The sequence below is a fragment of the Alosa pseudoharengus genome, unplaced genomic scaffold (genome assembly GCF_046254945.1).
Source record: "Alosa pseudoharengus isolate Yale_2024_CS ecotype anadromous, Long Island Sound unplaced genomic scaffold, YU_APseudo_1.1 YU_APseudo_1.1_scf_11, whole genome shotgun sequence".
In the NCBI taxonomy this organism is placed as follows: domain Eukaryota; kingdom Metazoa; phylum Chordata; class Actinopteri; order Clupeiformes; family Clupeidae; genus Alosa; species Alosa pseudoharengus.
In genome coordinates, this window is record NW_027468576.1 from 22,989,704 (window position 1) to 23,005,813 (window position 16,110).

General features: G+C 38.0%; 1 protein-coding gene across 2 annotated transcripts in view; it reads left to right on the forward strand.

Moving 5' to 3' along the window:
* Positions 1-2,789: 2,789 nt before the first annotated feature.
* LOC143117020 (complement factor H-like) overlaps positions 2,790-16,110 on the forward strand; it is a 48,796-nt gene continuing 35,475 nt past the window's right edge. Inside the window, exons 1-12 of one of the 2 annotated variants that reach the window (XM_076278459.1) lie at positions 2,790-2,847; positions 4,606-4,790; positions 4,997-5,173; positions 5,335-5,440; positions 6,546-6,622; positions 6,952-7,134; positions 10,231-10,401; positions 10,602-10,793; positions 10,928-11,095; positions 12,235-12,414; positions 12,984-13,157; positions 13,251-13,439. In XM_076278459.1, the coding sequence (XP_076134574.1) occupies positions 2,840-2,847; positions 4,606-4,790; positions 4,997-5,173; positions 5,335-5,440; positions 6,546-6,622; positions 6,952-7,134; positions 10,231-10,401; positions 10,602-10,793; positions 10,928-11,095; positions 12,235-12,414; positions 12,984-13,157; positions 13,251-13,439 (1,810 nt within the window). In that variant the 5' untranslated portion in view covers positions 2,790-2,839. The remainder of the gene's footprint in view (positions 2,848-4,605; positions 4,791-4,996; positions 5,174-5,334; positions 5,441-6,545; positions 6,623-6,951; positions 7,135-10,230; positions 10,402-10,601; positions 10,794-10,927; positions 11,096-12,234; positions 12,415-12,983; positions 13,158-13,250; positions 13,440-16,110) is intronic. The other variant, XM_076278460.1, reaches the window with a different exon arrangement.

The window sequence follows — 16,110 nt, forward strand, 5'->3', positions numbered from 1 at the left end:
CTTCTGTGATGAAAATAAATTTACATTTGATTAAGATAGTGGCAAGTGATGTAGCGGTGCTACCCTAATATTTAGGCTGCAGTAGATCACCATGTTAAGCGTTCACCATACTGCAATTAAGTATACTCTTTTGAGTATGCCTCATTTGCCAATAGAATATGAATTGTTACATGTGGAATTGCTTGTTATTTGAGTGTAAGTAATGATAGCAAAATAAACTCATTCTGCTCGATCAACTATGCACTTATGCAATATTTTTTTTTTTTTCAGAGACACTGTTGAAGTCCTTTGGAGCACATCTCTACCTCTACCTAACTCTACCTACCAGAAGGTGAGGTTTTCTTGATGGCAAATGGTTACATAGCCTGTTAATATGACACGACACATTTAACATCGTTTTTTTTTTATTTATTTATGTATTTATTTAATCATTGCAGATTCGTCCACTGCAGAGTTGCAGATGCCTAAAAACCAGGAACGAAGTAGGAATAATTATCTATTTTTTGGGACATTTTATTTTTGATTATTAATGTTTGTCTATTTTGTTTTTATTTTGTAGTTGAAAATTGCTCATTTAATGCACATTTGCGGAATTGTTCAGCAAATCTGTTGAAAAACAAGTCATTAAACTGATGTACTTGTTTACAACAAATACAAATGCTGTTGTATTTTGTTATTTGTCAATTCAACTTCAGTAAACCACCCTTAGTGCTTCACTTTGAATATTAATGTTTCAAATAAATCTGTGATTTTAGTACCCTCTAAGATTAAAAGGTGACAGGGTTGGTGTAAATAACAACTATATTAATACATTGGTTTACCAAGCACATGGGGCCAGAAGTCTAGATTGGAGCCCCAAAACATTTTTGGCATGTGAGCAAGGATGGATTACTGAATGAGCCTACCGAGCCCAAGAGGTCAAGGGACCCTGAACCCCAAGTAGTTGTGTGAATTCACTACCAATAAGTCAAAAAGCAAAAGGCTATGAATCTGAACAAATTTAGGTACTGCCCTTCTCCAGCTGACCATCCCAAAAATGCACCAGAATACAGGAAATCACATCCAACCCCCCCCCCCCCCCCCCCCCACCACACACACACACACACACACCCGTTTGTACCCACATTTGCACAAAGAGGGTAGGGGGAGAGGGTCCTTATGCATCTGTGTCCAGGGGGACAGTAGTTCATAATCAGTCGCTGTATTAATACATAACCTCGCTGTATTAATTTATAATATGACATTATAGTGTGAAGTTGTCAATTATCACCAAGCACAGGTGACTGCGTTGTGGGAGGGGGCCCCCAAATCAAATTCTGCTTAGGGCCCCCAAAAGGCTTGGGCCGGCACTGCGTATGACACATACTCACACAGTAGACATATGTACGCTTCCATGCACAGGCACATACGCAGGCACACACACAAGCACGCACACACACACACACACACACACACACACACACACACACACACACTCACACACACACACCCACACACATAACATAAACATAACACAAACAATCAAGAATTTCTCATAATTATGAACAGGCAAGATGGAGGTGGGGTTGTATAAAATGAATTTTACATGTGAAATCTATGAACTAATCATGTTTTGGTACTTGTTGTCTAGCAGATACCAGTGAGAATTGAGTGTGGATAATGCAATTTAGTGAGACAGTTAGAATCATATAGGACTTTCAGCGTGATTTCTTTTTGTGGAAAAAATGTGCTGGACTGGGCGGCGGTCATATTTTGTACCGCTCTGCGGTACATCTAGTTTATGTGTACATTTAGTGACCGTACACCAACAAGGATTCCCAGGACACTGAAAGACCGGGGTACACGAAACTTGGTGGGCATGTAACCCCACATGGATAGCATGGAACTATCGTTTTTCGATTTTTTGTATGGTTTCGATTTTCGATCTGTAGCCCCCCCGCTGGACTGGACCCCCCAAAAGGAGGGTAGGGCAGACACAGTTTTCTGTGAATATCTTGAGAACCGTAGGGCCTAGGATGACCAATTTTTTCTGTATGTTTGCCACCAGGGGTCATGTTAACCCATTCCATGTGCACACATGTGCATAAACAGATACACACGCATATGTACGCATGCATGCACATGCACAAACACACATATGCAGGCAAACACACAAGCACACACACATAAACATAAACGTGTACACGCACACATGCACACAATTCAAGAATTTCTCAGAATTATGAACAGGCAAGATGGGGGTGGGGTTGTATAAAATTAATTTTACTTGTTGTCTAGCAGATACCAGTGAGAATTGAGTGTGGATAATGCAATATAGTGAGACAGTTAGAATCATATAGGCCTTTCAGCGTGATTTTTTTTTTGTGGAAAAAATGTGCTGGACTAGGCGGCGGTCATATTTTGTACCGCTCTGCGGTACATCTAGTTTATAGGTCATTTTGTATGTTTCAAACTAAAAAGTCGCCACATGCCACTTTTAAACAACTATCTGCTTAAAAAATGCTGATTAATTTGTTATAGGATATTAACCCTAACCACTTCTTGCTGTTGATAGTGCATCAAGAAGATTCAAGAAAGGTTTTGCAACATTTCACGTTTATGCAAAACTTTCCATGTTAAAGCAGAATAGAAGGATGGTGCATTAGCAGCATAAATCATGTTTATCAAGCTCAACCTAGATGTGGGCTAGATGTGCTAAAAAGAGGGAAGATAAACAAACAGGAAGAGGGTAGGCTGCTTAGTAGTCTACTTATGGAGCCCACACAGTGGATCTCAACAGAAGACCAGAGCCACGGGTTTGAACTGTGTGAATGACTTTGCTTAGCGCACGGTCCATTGGATGAATCGGTGAGTACAGGATTCTGTTTGTCATACAGCGGGGGTGATAACATTTGCCTGCCATGTCATTGATGATGAATAATGGATTCTCTGATTGTTGATGTTCTGACTGCTTATTGACAGAATGTATACCCTGTAAAAAAGGAAAAGTCAAGCTGTTCAATTTATGAAACCACATTACGTTACAATTACATACAACAGTCTTGTTTTGAATGACACACAACCATATTGTGTTCATAGTCAATAGTCATTCCAATTGAGCAATCCATTTATCTCATTGAATAGGCGTACTGTGGAAAAAAAGGAAAAGCGGATGTCAGTTACTTAACCACAAAACATGAACTTAAACAAACTCATGTTTTTCTTTCAAACATAATGTTATTACGTTGAACTGACATATTTTGCCACAGCAATGAATGCACGCACAAGCATGCACAAAGTGCAGTGCTTCCGTGGGACATATTTTAAACCTCAAAGAATGCTTCTGAAAACTGGCACATCATATTCAGCATATTTCATACTTCATCTCTAGTCTTTAATCTCAAAATTACTATATCTTCCTTTAACATTGATGTTGCAATAGAAGTTGCAAGTACATCTGAATGCCTACTCTTAGTGCATGCATCTACCTGTATGACACACAATGATGTTGAAATTACATGAATATTTCATGTAAACCTAAATTAAACAATTTAATTGAAATTACTTGCTCAAATTGGGTAATCATTGGAAACAATGGAGTAATATCTAGACATTTAATTTATGTCTGAACAGATGTATACAGTAAAATCATGTAAATCCAGTGTGTGTGTGTGTGGGGGGGGGGGGGCAGGATGGAGTTGCATGGTGACACAGCGATGGTCTGTGTAAGTGTGTGTGTGTGTGTGTGTTTCTTTTTTTACTTGAGTAGTGCAGTTGTCTGCACTATTACGAAACAGTTTGGGTCATGTGGTTAACAGGAATACAGGCATGAATACTATTGATTGCCGGTCAATGATCAACAGTGATGGGGGTAAAGTAAACAATGTCAGGAATACTTTGTTTGAACTGATCAGTGGAAGGCAACTATCCCCTTCATGAATATGGCAAATGCAAAGTTATCCATGATCAATTATTTTCATTGATATAATAATAGTAACATCATAACAGTTGTCAACATTCTTGATATTATGAACACTCTCATCTTAAATTTTGCAGCACATACCTTGTCTGAATACATCTTGCACAATAGTTATTTGTTACTCAATGCTATTGCCATTGCCTCATTCACCACTGTTCTCCTTCGATGTCCAAGATGACTTGCCTTTAAATGTTGCCCAAGATGTTGCAAAATCTATCAACAGACAGCGTTCAGGGCAAGAGCCTCATCAGAACATGTCTCTGTCACTTCCCTAAAATACAAAGCCACACAAGACCTATCTAACCTTAACATTTATTTTTATATATTGATACAGAGGTAGTTCTGATCTAGACCATGTGAACTAACTAAGTAAGTCATGCAAGCACCAAAACCAGAAACAGCACACCTGGCACTGATAAAAGCATGTATGTTAAATTTAAATAGTGTCATTTGACAATATAATCAGAAATACCAAGCTGTGTGTTATGTTTTTGTCTGGAGTCCAACTGTTGAAGTGCAATGCAATGTAAATTACATCTCCCAGTTATTGGTCCTTAAAACATTTCCTATTCACATTTGTTGCTTTCGGGCAACTACAGAGCTGTTTTGGTTATATGACGTATCCCAGCAAAGTATACTCTTTACAGACACATCAGGACAAGCAGTCAATTATTAACACAGAATCCACTGCTAAATCTTGCCGTCAGACTGGGAGAGGGGGAGGTCTGCAAGATCATTTCACTGGACCGACCAGCATCTAAAATGCAAGCTGTGTTTCTATCCTTTGTCCTGTTCATGTGCCTATGCTCTTTAGGAAAATGTCAAAAAAGAAGTAAGTAATTGGCCAGAGATTTTGGTATTGTTATATCTACTTATTACAACTATATATAATGAATGAATATATAGTGGACAAAATTATAATGCTTATTTTATTTTTTTCTAAAATGTAATGCTTTTGAAAGCTCTGCTGATAATTCAGCAGAGACGAGACTTTCTTATTTTGACAATGTGGAGGTGAAATCTTTGCACTTTGTATAGACTGTGAAAAAAGCTCAATTGAAGAGAAAAGACCAGCTAATGTGGATTTATCAAGTCTTGAACCCAGCTACGAACATGGCAAATCAGTACGATTACGTTGTGAGCCTGGTTATACTGGATTACAACGAGCCAATTGCAATGATGGATATTGGACTGTTACAGGAAGAAACTGTCAGAGTGAGTATGCTGTATTGATACAACTAAAAGTTTGAATTTGATAAGGATAAGTAATCAGCCAATTAAAGCAGCAAGTTATGCATGCTTATTTGGTCAAACCATTATAATCTAGGCATTATAACCACTTTCATCCATCCTCATGATCTTTTTTTCTTTTTTAGAAAAACCATGTGGTCACCCAGGAGATACACCAAATGGAGATTTTGAGTTGGCCAGCGGAGATGACTTTGTATTTGGAGCTGTAGTTCAGTACATGTGCAAAACTGGGTAACGGTTCCAGGTTTCATCATGCACTTTTAGGTCTCTACTTACCTCTGCAGAATTTATATCCTGGATCTTCAATTTATAATTTGATATATATTACAGTAAATGATCAACCCTGTCAGTTAAAGGTTTGGACTAACAAATTATCTTTTTGATAGAGTGATAGGTTAAAGTTAGGGCTGTCAAAATAACTGATTAATTTCGATTAATTAATTTGAGAAAAAATAACTGATTAAAAAAAATAGTGCAGATTAATCGATTCCGTATGACCTTTGACCCCGAGCTGTTCTAGTCAGTAAAAATTAGACTGTAAAATGAAGGAGAGAGAAGAAAACGTGCTGCCTGGATCATTGATTGGAACATTTACTTTTAAAAAATGGCCTGATGGTGTTGATAAAAAATAAAGTGTTGAAAATAAAGTCCTCTGCAATGTCTGCAGCAAGGAATTTGCATATCACCGGAGTTCATCAACTCTATAGTCGCACATCAATGCAAAGAAATAAGTGTTGACATTGAGGGGAGTGTTAATTAATTTTCATTGTGTCCCCTAGGTTATATCTGTGGCCTGAAATGCCTTGTATGTGAAAAAATAAACTTCTTCCCGAAGCACATTTGAATTTATTTCCTAATTATATTAGGTCATATCATAGATTATTATGGCAATTATTTGAACAGTGAAAATAATAATAAAAGAGTTTTTGAACTTTAATGTCACTAATGCTGATTATTCCATGATTAATTTGAATTTAAATATTTAAAATACCTTCACAGCAAAAATTATATATGCGATTAATTTAGATTAATTAATCACAGAGTATGTAATTAATTAGATTAATTTTTTTAATCGATTGACAGCCCTAGTTAAAATGTGTTGTACATTTTTAGTACAGTTGGCTGAATTGACTCCCTCCATTTAAAATGAATGAGAACAATATTTGAAACCTCACTATAACCGAAATAGGATTTCTGATGTCAGGAAAGCATTTTAACAAGTAAAATATAATTTTTGAAAACAAGAATACACATTATATGACTAGTTACAATTGAATCAAAACTATTTTCATTTTTTGTGTGTGAATGTGGTCTTGTCCAAAATGTTCTTTTGTAGCTATCGCATGATGAGCAGAAACAGTCAGCGGAGTTGTGTGGCCAGTGGTTGGGACAATGACGTTCCTGTCTGTGAAGGTATGGTATAGTAGCGCTGAACTATAAATTCCATCGCTACATTTTGGAAGGGTCTGTTCACTTACAGTACTAGTTTGACCACAGCTGTTGTCTCCACATGCCATGTCTGCTCAGAAATGCTTGTGTAACATAATGTAGTATAGTAGAGTTCTATAGCATTTTTATGCTTTCATGTTAAATTTCACAAATCCTGCCTGGCTCTGTGTACCAAAGACCAAAGCCTGCCTTGGACAGTTGAGAAGAGCATGAGTAACTGAAACTTAATGTGGATCAATTATTGATAAAGAGCTGGTAAAAACATGAAAATATCATTTTTTTCTATCTTTCAGAGGTAAAATGTCCAATAATACAAGTCGCTGATAATGTGCAGGCATCAGGCAATGTTGAAGACGGGGGCTATGGAGATGTCATTCATTTTGAGTGCCAGTCGCCAGACTTGCAGTTAAATGGACCTGGAGAAATACATTGCACTGATGAAGCAAAATGGAGTGGTGATATTCCAACATGTAAAGGTACATTTGGACACTGTAAATGAAACATGGAAAGTCATGTCAGCACAGCAAACAAAAGTTGGATGAGTGCAGTACTTGTCCTGTACCCAATAAGGAACACTTTCTATGAAGGTTGTATTTATAACGCCCTATGAATGCATTCCTAATGTTTTATAAGGTGTCTATAAAGCATTGTAATGCTCATTATTACCATCTATGTATTCACAAGTCATCATAACCAACTTCATGATGCATTATGACAGCTAATTATGAATGTTTATAATTTTAATCTGAATAATGCATTATAAATATGTCAAGATCTGTCTACTCACTTGTCAATTTTATGATGCATCATAACTACTTTGCTTTGCTAAATGCGTATAGTGATGCATAAAGAGTTTTGACTTCTACTGTAGTCCTATATATCTATAGCTATAAGTATATGTAATAAAGTTATAATAATTTATACATCTCCCTATAGCACACAATTATAAACAGCTATGCAATATCATAAGTGTTATTTGTCAGCTCTAAGTAAAGTGACAAGAATATGACCCTATTATTAACAGATATAAGTTCACTGAGTAATTAAAGCAACACCAAAATAATGTTTCCAAAATCGTTTCAGTGGTTCATCAACTTGTAACAGGGTGAACGGCACTTCTGCATTCGCTTCACAGCCCTGTATTGGCTATAACCGCACTATGTAAGTTTGCCAGATCGGGTAGCGGATCTGTAGTTCGATGGAATGAGACATAAGAAACTACAAATTTGACTTGCATCTGATGTCGCAATACATCGTACTTTCATAAATCGTGCAACATATTCTACCTTGTCTGTGGACATCGTTATTTGCAAAGTCGGTGCTGGATAAACAAATACCGTGCGTGCGACAGAGGGTTCTTTGGTGTTGCTTTAAAGGGTGCAATGAACTAAGTACCGAGTCTAGCATCTTTACCCCATATGCACAACATTATAAATCACTATGTTAATGTCATAGGTGTTATTTGTCAGCTTTAGGTAAAGTAGAGCAAATGAGGTGTTAAATAGATATAAGGTTATTATAAACAAATATGAGGCACAATGAAATGAGAGCCTGGACAGTAAAGACAAAAGGAATGCATTTAGTTCACTTTATTTTCATTAAAACCAACAAATATAATCAGACCGATTATCAATGCTCTGAGCACATTACACAAACACAATGAGACAGGCCAAAAAAGTGGCACGGCATGGTCCTATATTTTGTGGTGGTGGTTATTATTGGAATAAAACTCGCAATGCCACTGAAATCTATCTTGGGTCATTATGAAAGATCTTTTGAATCAAAATAGACCTTTGGTTTAAATGAAAATAAAGTGAACTAAATGCATTCCTTTTGTCTTTACTGTCCAGGCTCTCTCTATTTATAACAACACCTCATTTGCTCTACTTTACCTAAAGCTGACAAATAACACCTATGACATTAACATAGTGATTTATAATATTGTGCATATGGGGTAAAGATGCTAGACTCGGTACTTAGTTCATTGCACCCTTTAAAGCAACACCAAAGAATTTTCCCTCTGTCGCACGCTATTTGTTTATCCAGCACCGGCTTTGCAAATAACGATGTCCACAGACAAGGTAGAATATGTTGCACGATTTATGAAAGTACAATGTATTGCGACATCAGATGCAAGTCAAATTTGTAGTTTCTTATGTCTCATTCCATCGAACTACAGATTCGCTACCCGATCTAGCAAACTTACATGGTGCAGTTATATAGAGGGCTGTGAAGCGAATGCAGAAGTGCCGTTCACCCTGTTACAAGTTGATGAACCACTGAAACGATTTTGGAAACATTATTTTGGTGTTGCTTTAATTACTCAGTGAACTTATATCTGTTAATAATAGGGTCATATTCTTGTCACTTTACTTAGAGCTGACAAATAACACTTATGATATTGCATAGCTAAATGATTATAACTTTATTACATGTACATATAGCTATAGATATATAGGACTACAGTAGAAGTCAAAACTCTTTATGCATCACTATACGCATTAAGCAAAGCAAAGTATGATGCATCATAAAACTGACAAGTGAGTAGGCAGATCTTGACATATTTATAATGCATTATTCAGATTAAAATTATAATCATTCATAATTAGCTGTCATAATGCATCATGAAGTTGGTTATGACGACTTGTGAATACATATAGATGGTAATAATGAGCACTACAATGCTTTATAGACACCTTATAAAACATTATGAATGCATTCAGGGCGTTATAAATACAACCTTCATAGAAAGTGTTACCGGATCTTGCTATATCTAACCAAAAGACTTAATAGAAGAATGCCGATATTGCATTGCATGATAAGAAAATAGCATAATATAGATGCATTTCTGTTGTTAATTAGTTTATATGTGAAAGTTAACATTTGTCTGCTTTAAGGGCCATACTCTCCCATTCATGTGTAAGTCCCTTTCAGACACACATTTTGAGTTGCGTACATTCTCCCATCAGTAAGCTAATTTCTCAAAATGTTGGCATGTTCCTTTAAGCAAGTGATTCTAGCCTATGTGTATTCAGACGTGCATCATGACCAGGCTTAGCAATTAAAGCAGTGAGTCAGGTTTGAAGGACTCAAATCACAAATAATATAAATTCAAATTCATCCAGTATGCCCATAGACATAATAAGAATGCTTGACTGGCAGGACTGTGACATCACCAATTCTATAAGATTAATTTTCAAACCAGGTAGTTGTCCCACGGAGACCTAGGTGGGACAGGGAAATATTTTCTCCATTCAAAGTCAATGGGAGAACATAATTTGTCATAAGCTCTAACGGGACAGTTGAGAAGTGCATAACTGCCATCAAGGTGTGTGAGTGACATATTTAGATCAAGGGCAGAATGTGCATATAGGCTTACACACATGAGAATATGGGCTGATGTGAATAGGTGAAAGAAGTGTGTATCGTTGTTTATAAATATATCATAGTGTGCTATTTGAATTCTTATTCTAATCAAACTGCTGAAGCTTGGTATTTTCAAAAGATGGAAACTTGCATAACTGCAAAACTGTCATACTCAATGTGTCACAAAAGATTTTATGTACTCTCAGAAATACAATGTGAAAAACCGGACATCCCACATGGGAGCGTTACAGGCACCCAGCCAGTGTTCAGGAAGGATGATATCCTGAGATACACTTGTGATAAAAGATACAAAGCCTCTGAAGGACCAAACCCAAAATGCACCAAAACTGGTTGGACTTCAACACCGGAATGCAAAGGTGATGAGTTCTTGAAAAAACACAAATGGAGTAGTATCGTTTTACTTTCATCTGCCAGTGGCCTCTAATTGGTGACATTTTACTTGGATAGACCACAGTTGTTAACAGAGTGTCAACATGTTTTATAATAAGTATCTGTAGATAGTCTAAGCAAAGTGTGACTCACTTTTCTGTTGTTGCTCTTATTGTATGCTTTATAGAGATTAGATGCAGATTAGACAAAGCCTCCATCGGAACAAGGAGAATCCCAGACCAAAGTTTTTACCTTCCTGGAAAAAAAGTTGAAATTGTTTGTTTAGATCGTTATCGGACCCCTACATTCAAACAGAAAGATTATTTTCTCTGTGGAGAAGATGGCAACTGGCCGTCTGGAAAAACACCAGATTGTGAAGGTAAGAAATGTGTAATAGCCATGGCCCTAACATGTTCTAACTTCACTGCTGTAAAACTATGTTTAGAATTTCTCAATCATACAGTGTAAAATTTTGCAAGTAACCACCAACACAAATGGTCCATTTTGCTACAGAAATCTTTTGCTCTCGACCTCAGGAAAGGCAGGTGCAATTTCCTTGGCAATATGATTATAGTTACAGGTATAAGCAAACTGTAAGATACACATGTGCAAAAAATTATAAGAACGTTGCAGAGTTTGCTACATGTGGACTAGAAGGCTGGATTCCCAGAACTCTATGTGGTATGTAAATTCAGCTTTCTTTGTGTTTTGTATGAAATTCAAATAGAAACTCTCATAATGGCAGTATAGTAGTTCTATGGACCCTATCTTGGTGACCAGAAATGTGGCGCAAAGCACTGACACAAAGCTTACTCTTACCCAGTCAGTGACGAATTTTTCGCCATGTGCTGCACTTTTATTAAACAATGTGCCCAGGGGTGTGACAATTAATGACATAAGGTGTGGTCTGGCGCATGATCTAACAATCTTACACCATCTACTGTAAAAAGCATTACGCCAGTGACCAAGAAAAACCTGGTCTATAGCGAAAGGCGCATATGAAGCACAGCTGAAGCACACTGTCACGAGATGTAAGCAACAACGTCCTTAGTTTTTTTATTCAGTCATTCAAACAGTATTGGGGTAAGTGGGGTAAGCTATGTTTTTGATGGTAACCACTTGTCAGTCAATAATGAAAGAAATTAACTGTGTAGCCTGTTTTGTCGTTGACTATGACATCACGGAGAAGTTTGTTTCACTTTGCCTATGAGTTCAAATAATAGATGAGTACAGATGCATGTAGGATACTCTGCTAGGTTTTAGTAAAGCATGGTTTAGTGGAATACCTGTTCTGGTCTCGCGTGCAAGCAGATTCCTTCAAATGTGCTGCTGACTATTAAAATACCGATGCGCCGTTTGAAGTTGCGTTGCTTGCTGCACTGCCCAAAACACACACATGATTGTTTAAGAAACTAAGAAATAAGAACCACCTTTTTGCGCCAAGCGCCCTACGTTTAATAACAACACCAACCCGAACGGACTGGACACACCCCTAAATGTGTTTCAGCTTTTTCGCGCGACCGTGCGTTTCTGATCGCCAAGATAGGTTCCTAAATGTTCATGGTCAGGTATAATCACAACATACATATAGGCTAGTGGAATCCTGGTCATACAACAAATGCATCATTTTAACATGATCCAGGCTTGCAATTACCGTGCCTCCACTTCAGAGATCACACATGCTGCAGATATCCCCCCTATTTAAATAATTTGTCAATAAATTCCCAGTCAGAATGCAAAAACAGTGTCCTCTGAAGACTCTGAATGTATTGAAAATTGAAACATCCATAGTGTGATACAAAATGTAACTTATCTTTCAGTCGACCAGTACACATGTATCCCACCCACAATTGAAAATGGGTTCATAGTGCAGCATAAATTGGACAACAAGGTCATTGTGATGTTTGCATGCACGGATGGTTTCAAACTAAATACTGGGGGGTGGTCGAAGACAAGCCACTGCTATAGAGGCACATGGTCTGTCATACCTAAGTGTATTGGTAAGTGTTTTCATAAGATTATAATTATGTTATTGAAATAAAATGATTCAAATGATACATTGTACAGCAATAAATATTGTAGATCTACAAATTATTTAAGTTAAGTTACGTTATGTATGTGTCCTTGAAGGAAATGTGTCCTCTGCATTTAACCCACCTGGAGGTAGTTTACACACACATATAGACACTGGGAGGAGTGAGCTCATCAGGAGCACACACATTAGAAGCACACATATGCACCTGGAGCAGTGGGCAGCCAAAGATCCTATTATTGTTAAAAGCTTTCTTTGCAGCAGTAGGATAGTAGCAACTGGTAGCATGTGAGATTGAGTTTGGTGCCATTTCCTCACCTTAAGGTCAGTGTAGCAAGTCAGACAAAGTTGTTTAGTGAAGCTGAAATTCAACAGAGAGCTTTATTATGTTACCGGAGGTGGTCATCAGGCAGTCACACCCTCAAGATCTGAAGACAAAAGAAACTCAGGGCCAGATGTACGTACATTTGCGAACGTAGCAACACATTGGGAAAGGACAGCAACACATTGTTCATGTATTTTTATTTACCTTTCCAGATCAAAATATGTGTACTGCCCGACCTGAGGCTGAACATGTAAAATACACAGAGTCTGCAATAGAAGTTTATACAAATGGGACATCTCAGGAGTTTCAATGTGAACCTGGTTACACATCAGAAATACAAAGCATTCATTGTGTAGATGGAGAGTGGGAGAAACCAGTTTGCAGTCGTAAGGTTTTTTTGTCACCCAGTAAGATTACAATTGATTTCATTTTCATGTCAATTTGGAACTGATATTAACAACTGCCGTTTCCTCAACCAGGAGATGGTAATTGGTGTGAAGCTCCACCAGATGTTGAAATCAATGCTATCATTGTCCAATCGCATAAAAAACTGTACAGAGATGGGGTCACGGTGTCATATACATGTCGTGAGTCTTACAAAATTGAAGGTGAGAAGAACTTAATCACATGCAATGCAGGACACTGGACCAATCCCCCGACATGCATTCGTAAGTACACAAGCTTTTGTAAAATTAACCCTGTCATGCATGAATTATGAAGTATTGAAGTATTGCCTAGAATTTTTAAAGACTGGCTTTGTTATTCAAAATACCTAAAAGTGAGATCCATTTAAAGTATTTGCTGAACTTTGTTTAATTAAGAAGTATTTAGATGAACCAAAGGGGTAAAGAACTACATGCCCACCAAGTTTCGTGCACCCCAGTCTTTCAGTGTCCCGAGAATTGTTGACACAAAATTACTGAGAAAAATTGAGAAAAATAAACAAAAAACTAGCATCCACCAGGAGGTTTACATACAGCATAGCCACTGTACAGTGTGCATGTTGGCTGTCATTGCAATAAGCCCCCTAAACCTCACTTCCAAATGCCTGGCTCTGCTGTTCTCTATGGAGAGTATGGCCAATCCACTCAATTGTTCTTGTCCTATGCTAGCCTAATCCTTAGGTAGGACTTAACGCATACCTGTCAACACTCCCGTTTTTCCCAGGTTCTCCCGTATTTCAAGGTCATCTCCCAGCACCCTCCCGTTTTGATATTTCTCCCGGAAAACTCGTAAACCCGTAATTTGCATGACCATCAAACTTCATTTTAAAATTATTGAGCCATTCATTTTCTCTATTAATCTGACATCTCCCAGGTTGCCAGATTGTGTATGAAATACACCCTACACATACTTACACTTAGTTTCAAATTCAACCGTTTTGTCATAGGCTAAAACCAGGCAACCCAAAACCCAAATAAGGAAGCGGGTGCCGACTGCGCAGCCTGAGTCTCGTCGTAAGCATGCGGGCTAGTTGAATGGCCTACTCCAGAACTAGCTGTTGTGAAATTGTTGGGAATTTAATTGATTAACACATTACATACTGTTATTGAGTGTTGTTGATACACTGAACTTGTGCCCTCGGAACCAAATCTGACAGCAAGCAGCTTTGGAGTTTTGGAGGTAGGATGCAGGCAGGCAGCTGGTCAGCTTAACGTCAGCATTGCTAGCATCAACGCCAGCAGCAACATTCGAGGTGTTTTTAAAAAAAAAAAACTATTCAATTTCATTCATTTGGATTTAGTCTATTACAGTTCTCGTCTTTATTTTCTCTTTTGTGTGCCACTAATTGCTGATTATTATAACTAAGCCACAACACATCCAGAAGTAACTTCACAACATAATGTAATTAAAAATGACAGGAAGTAAAATTATTGGATAAACACATTTCCCCATTCCGAGCAGGCCTTGTTCCTTTGTAAAAAATTGACAATAAATAAAGAAATTTAACTAGATGTACCGCAAAGCTGTACAAAATATGACCGCCGCCCAGCCCAGCACATTTTTTCCACAAAAATAAGTCACGTTTGTCAAATTGTGTTCATTTCCTACTTTGTTCCTTTTTTGTGTTTGTAATTGAGTGTGTGCAGAGTGCGTGGTTGTTTTTGTGTATATGTTGCTTCTGTGTGTGTTTATTGAGTATGTGTGCCTGCATGTCAGTTAGTTTTTTTGTGTATGTGTTTTTTGTGTGTGTGTTTGTGTATGTAGGTGTGTTTGTATGTGTGGGTGCATGTGTTTGAGGGTGTGTGTGTGTGTATGTGTGTTTATGTGTTTGTGTGTGCCGTGTGTGTGCATGTATGTGTGTGTGCATGTGTAAAACTTGGCGTGCATTCAGAGGGTGTCATAATGATCCTACACTTCCGATTTCGTGCAGTTTTTTTACATTTTTACAACATACAACACCTAATTTTTTATTTTAAAAAATACATACAAATAGAGTCACCATGACCAACAGTTATAGGGCACAAGAGGTATAAATAGCTGTCAATCCCTCAAAACAGAAATGGTGCGAGAAAAAAATATCCGAGAACTGCTGATGTAATTTCATCTTAATTACGATGATGCGCGTTGGGCCCCGAGTACTGACTGGAGGGGGCCCCCCTCCGTGCCTGGGCCCCAGGTGCACCGCACCGGCGGCAGACACAAATTCACAGACGGGCACTACACCTTTTGATCACGGTAGTTTAAGCTTACACTTGACAAAACATTCTAATATGAAAATGTAGATGCAATTGTTGTAAAATGGTGCAGCTCTTTTAAGAGAGCCCCGTGCGCAGGGATGGAGAGAGAGAAAGGGAGAGGGGATATGTTTGTTAGAACTGAGATGCGTGTGGAAAAAGAAACCAGAAACTACTAGGCCTACTTCTACTAACTACGATATGAGATATAGCCTACCTGCGAGCCGATAAGCCATATTTGTCATCGGATGACAGGGGTTAGTGCAGAAGTGAAGTAGACTGTGCCACGTAACCCCCTCTCCATTTAGGTGATGGGCTTACCTAATGTTCCTGATTGATTAGCTACGGAATAATACAGATTTTACAAGTTTTATTTGCTACTTGATTGACTAGATTGACAAACGTATAATATAGGCCTACATTTAATAAGTGTTCAAAATCAATCTATGGGATTGGGGTTGGTTGGTGCAGCCAAGCTCGTCCAGGGCGGGCACAGATGACTTCCACGGGCTTGGCCCCCCAAAGCCCCCCCATGACGCCGGGACTGCAGTGTAGGATCATAGAGGGCCCTATCATGACATTCTAAAGTGCATCGTCACTCGTCAAAAGTCTATTGAAATTTAGTAGGATGTCCAAAAAAAATTAGAAGAATTAGCTAGTG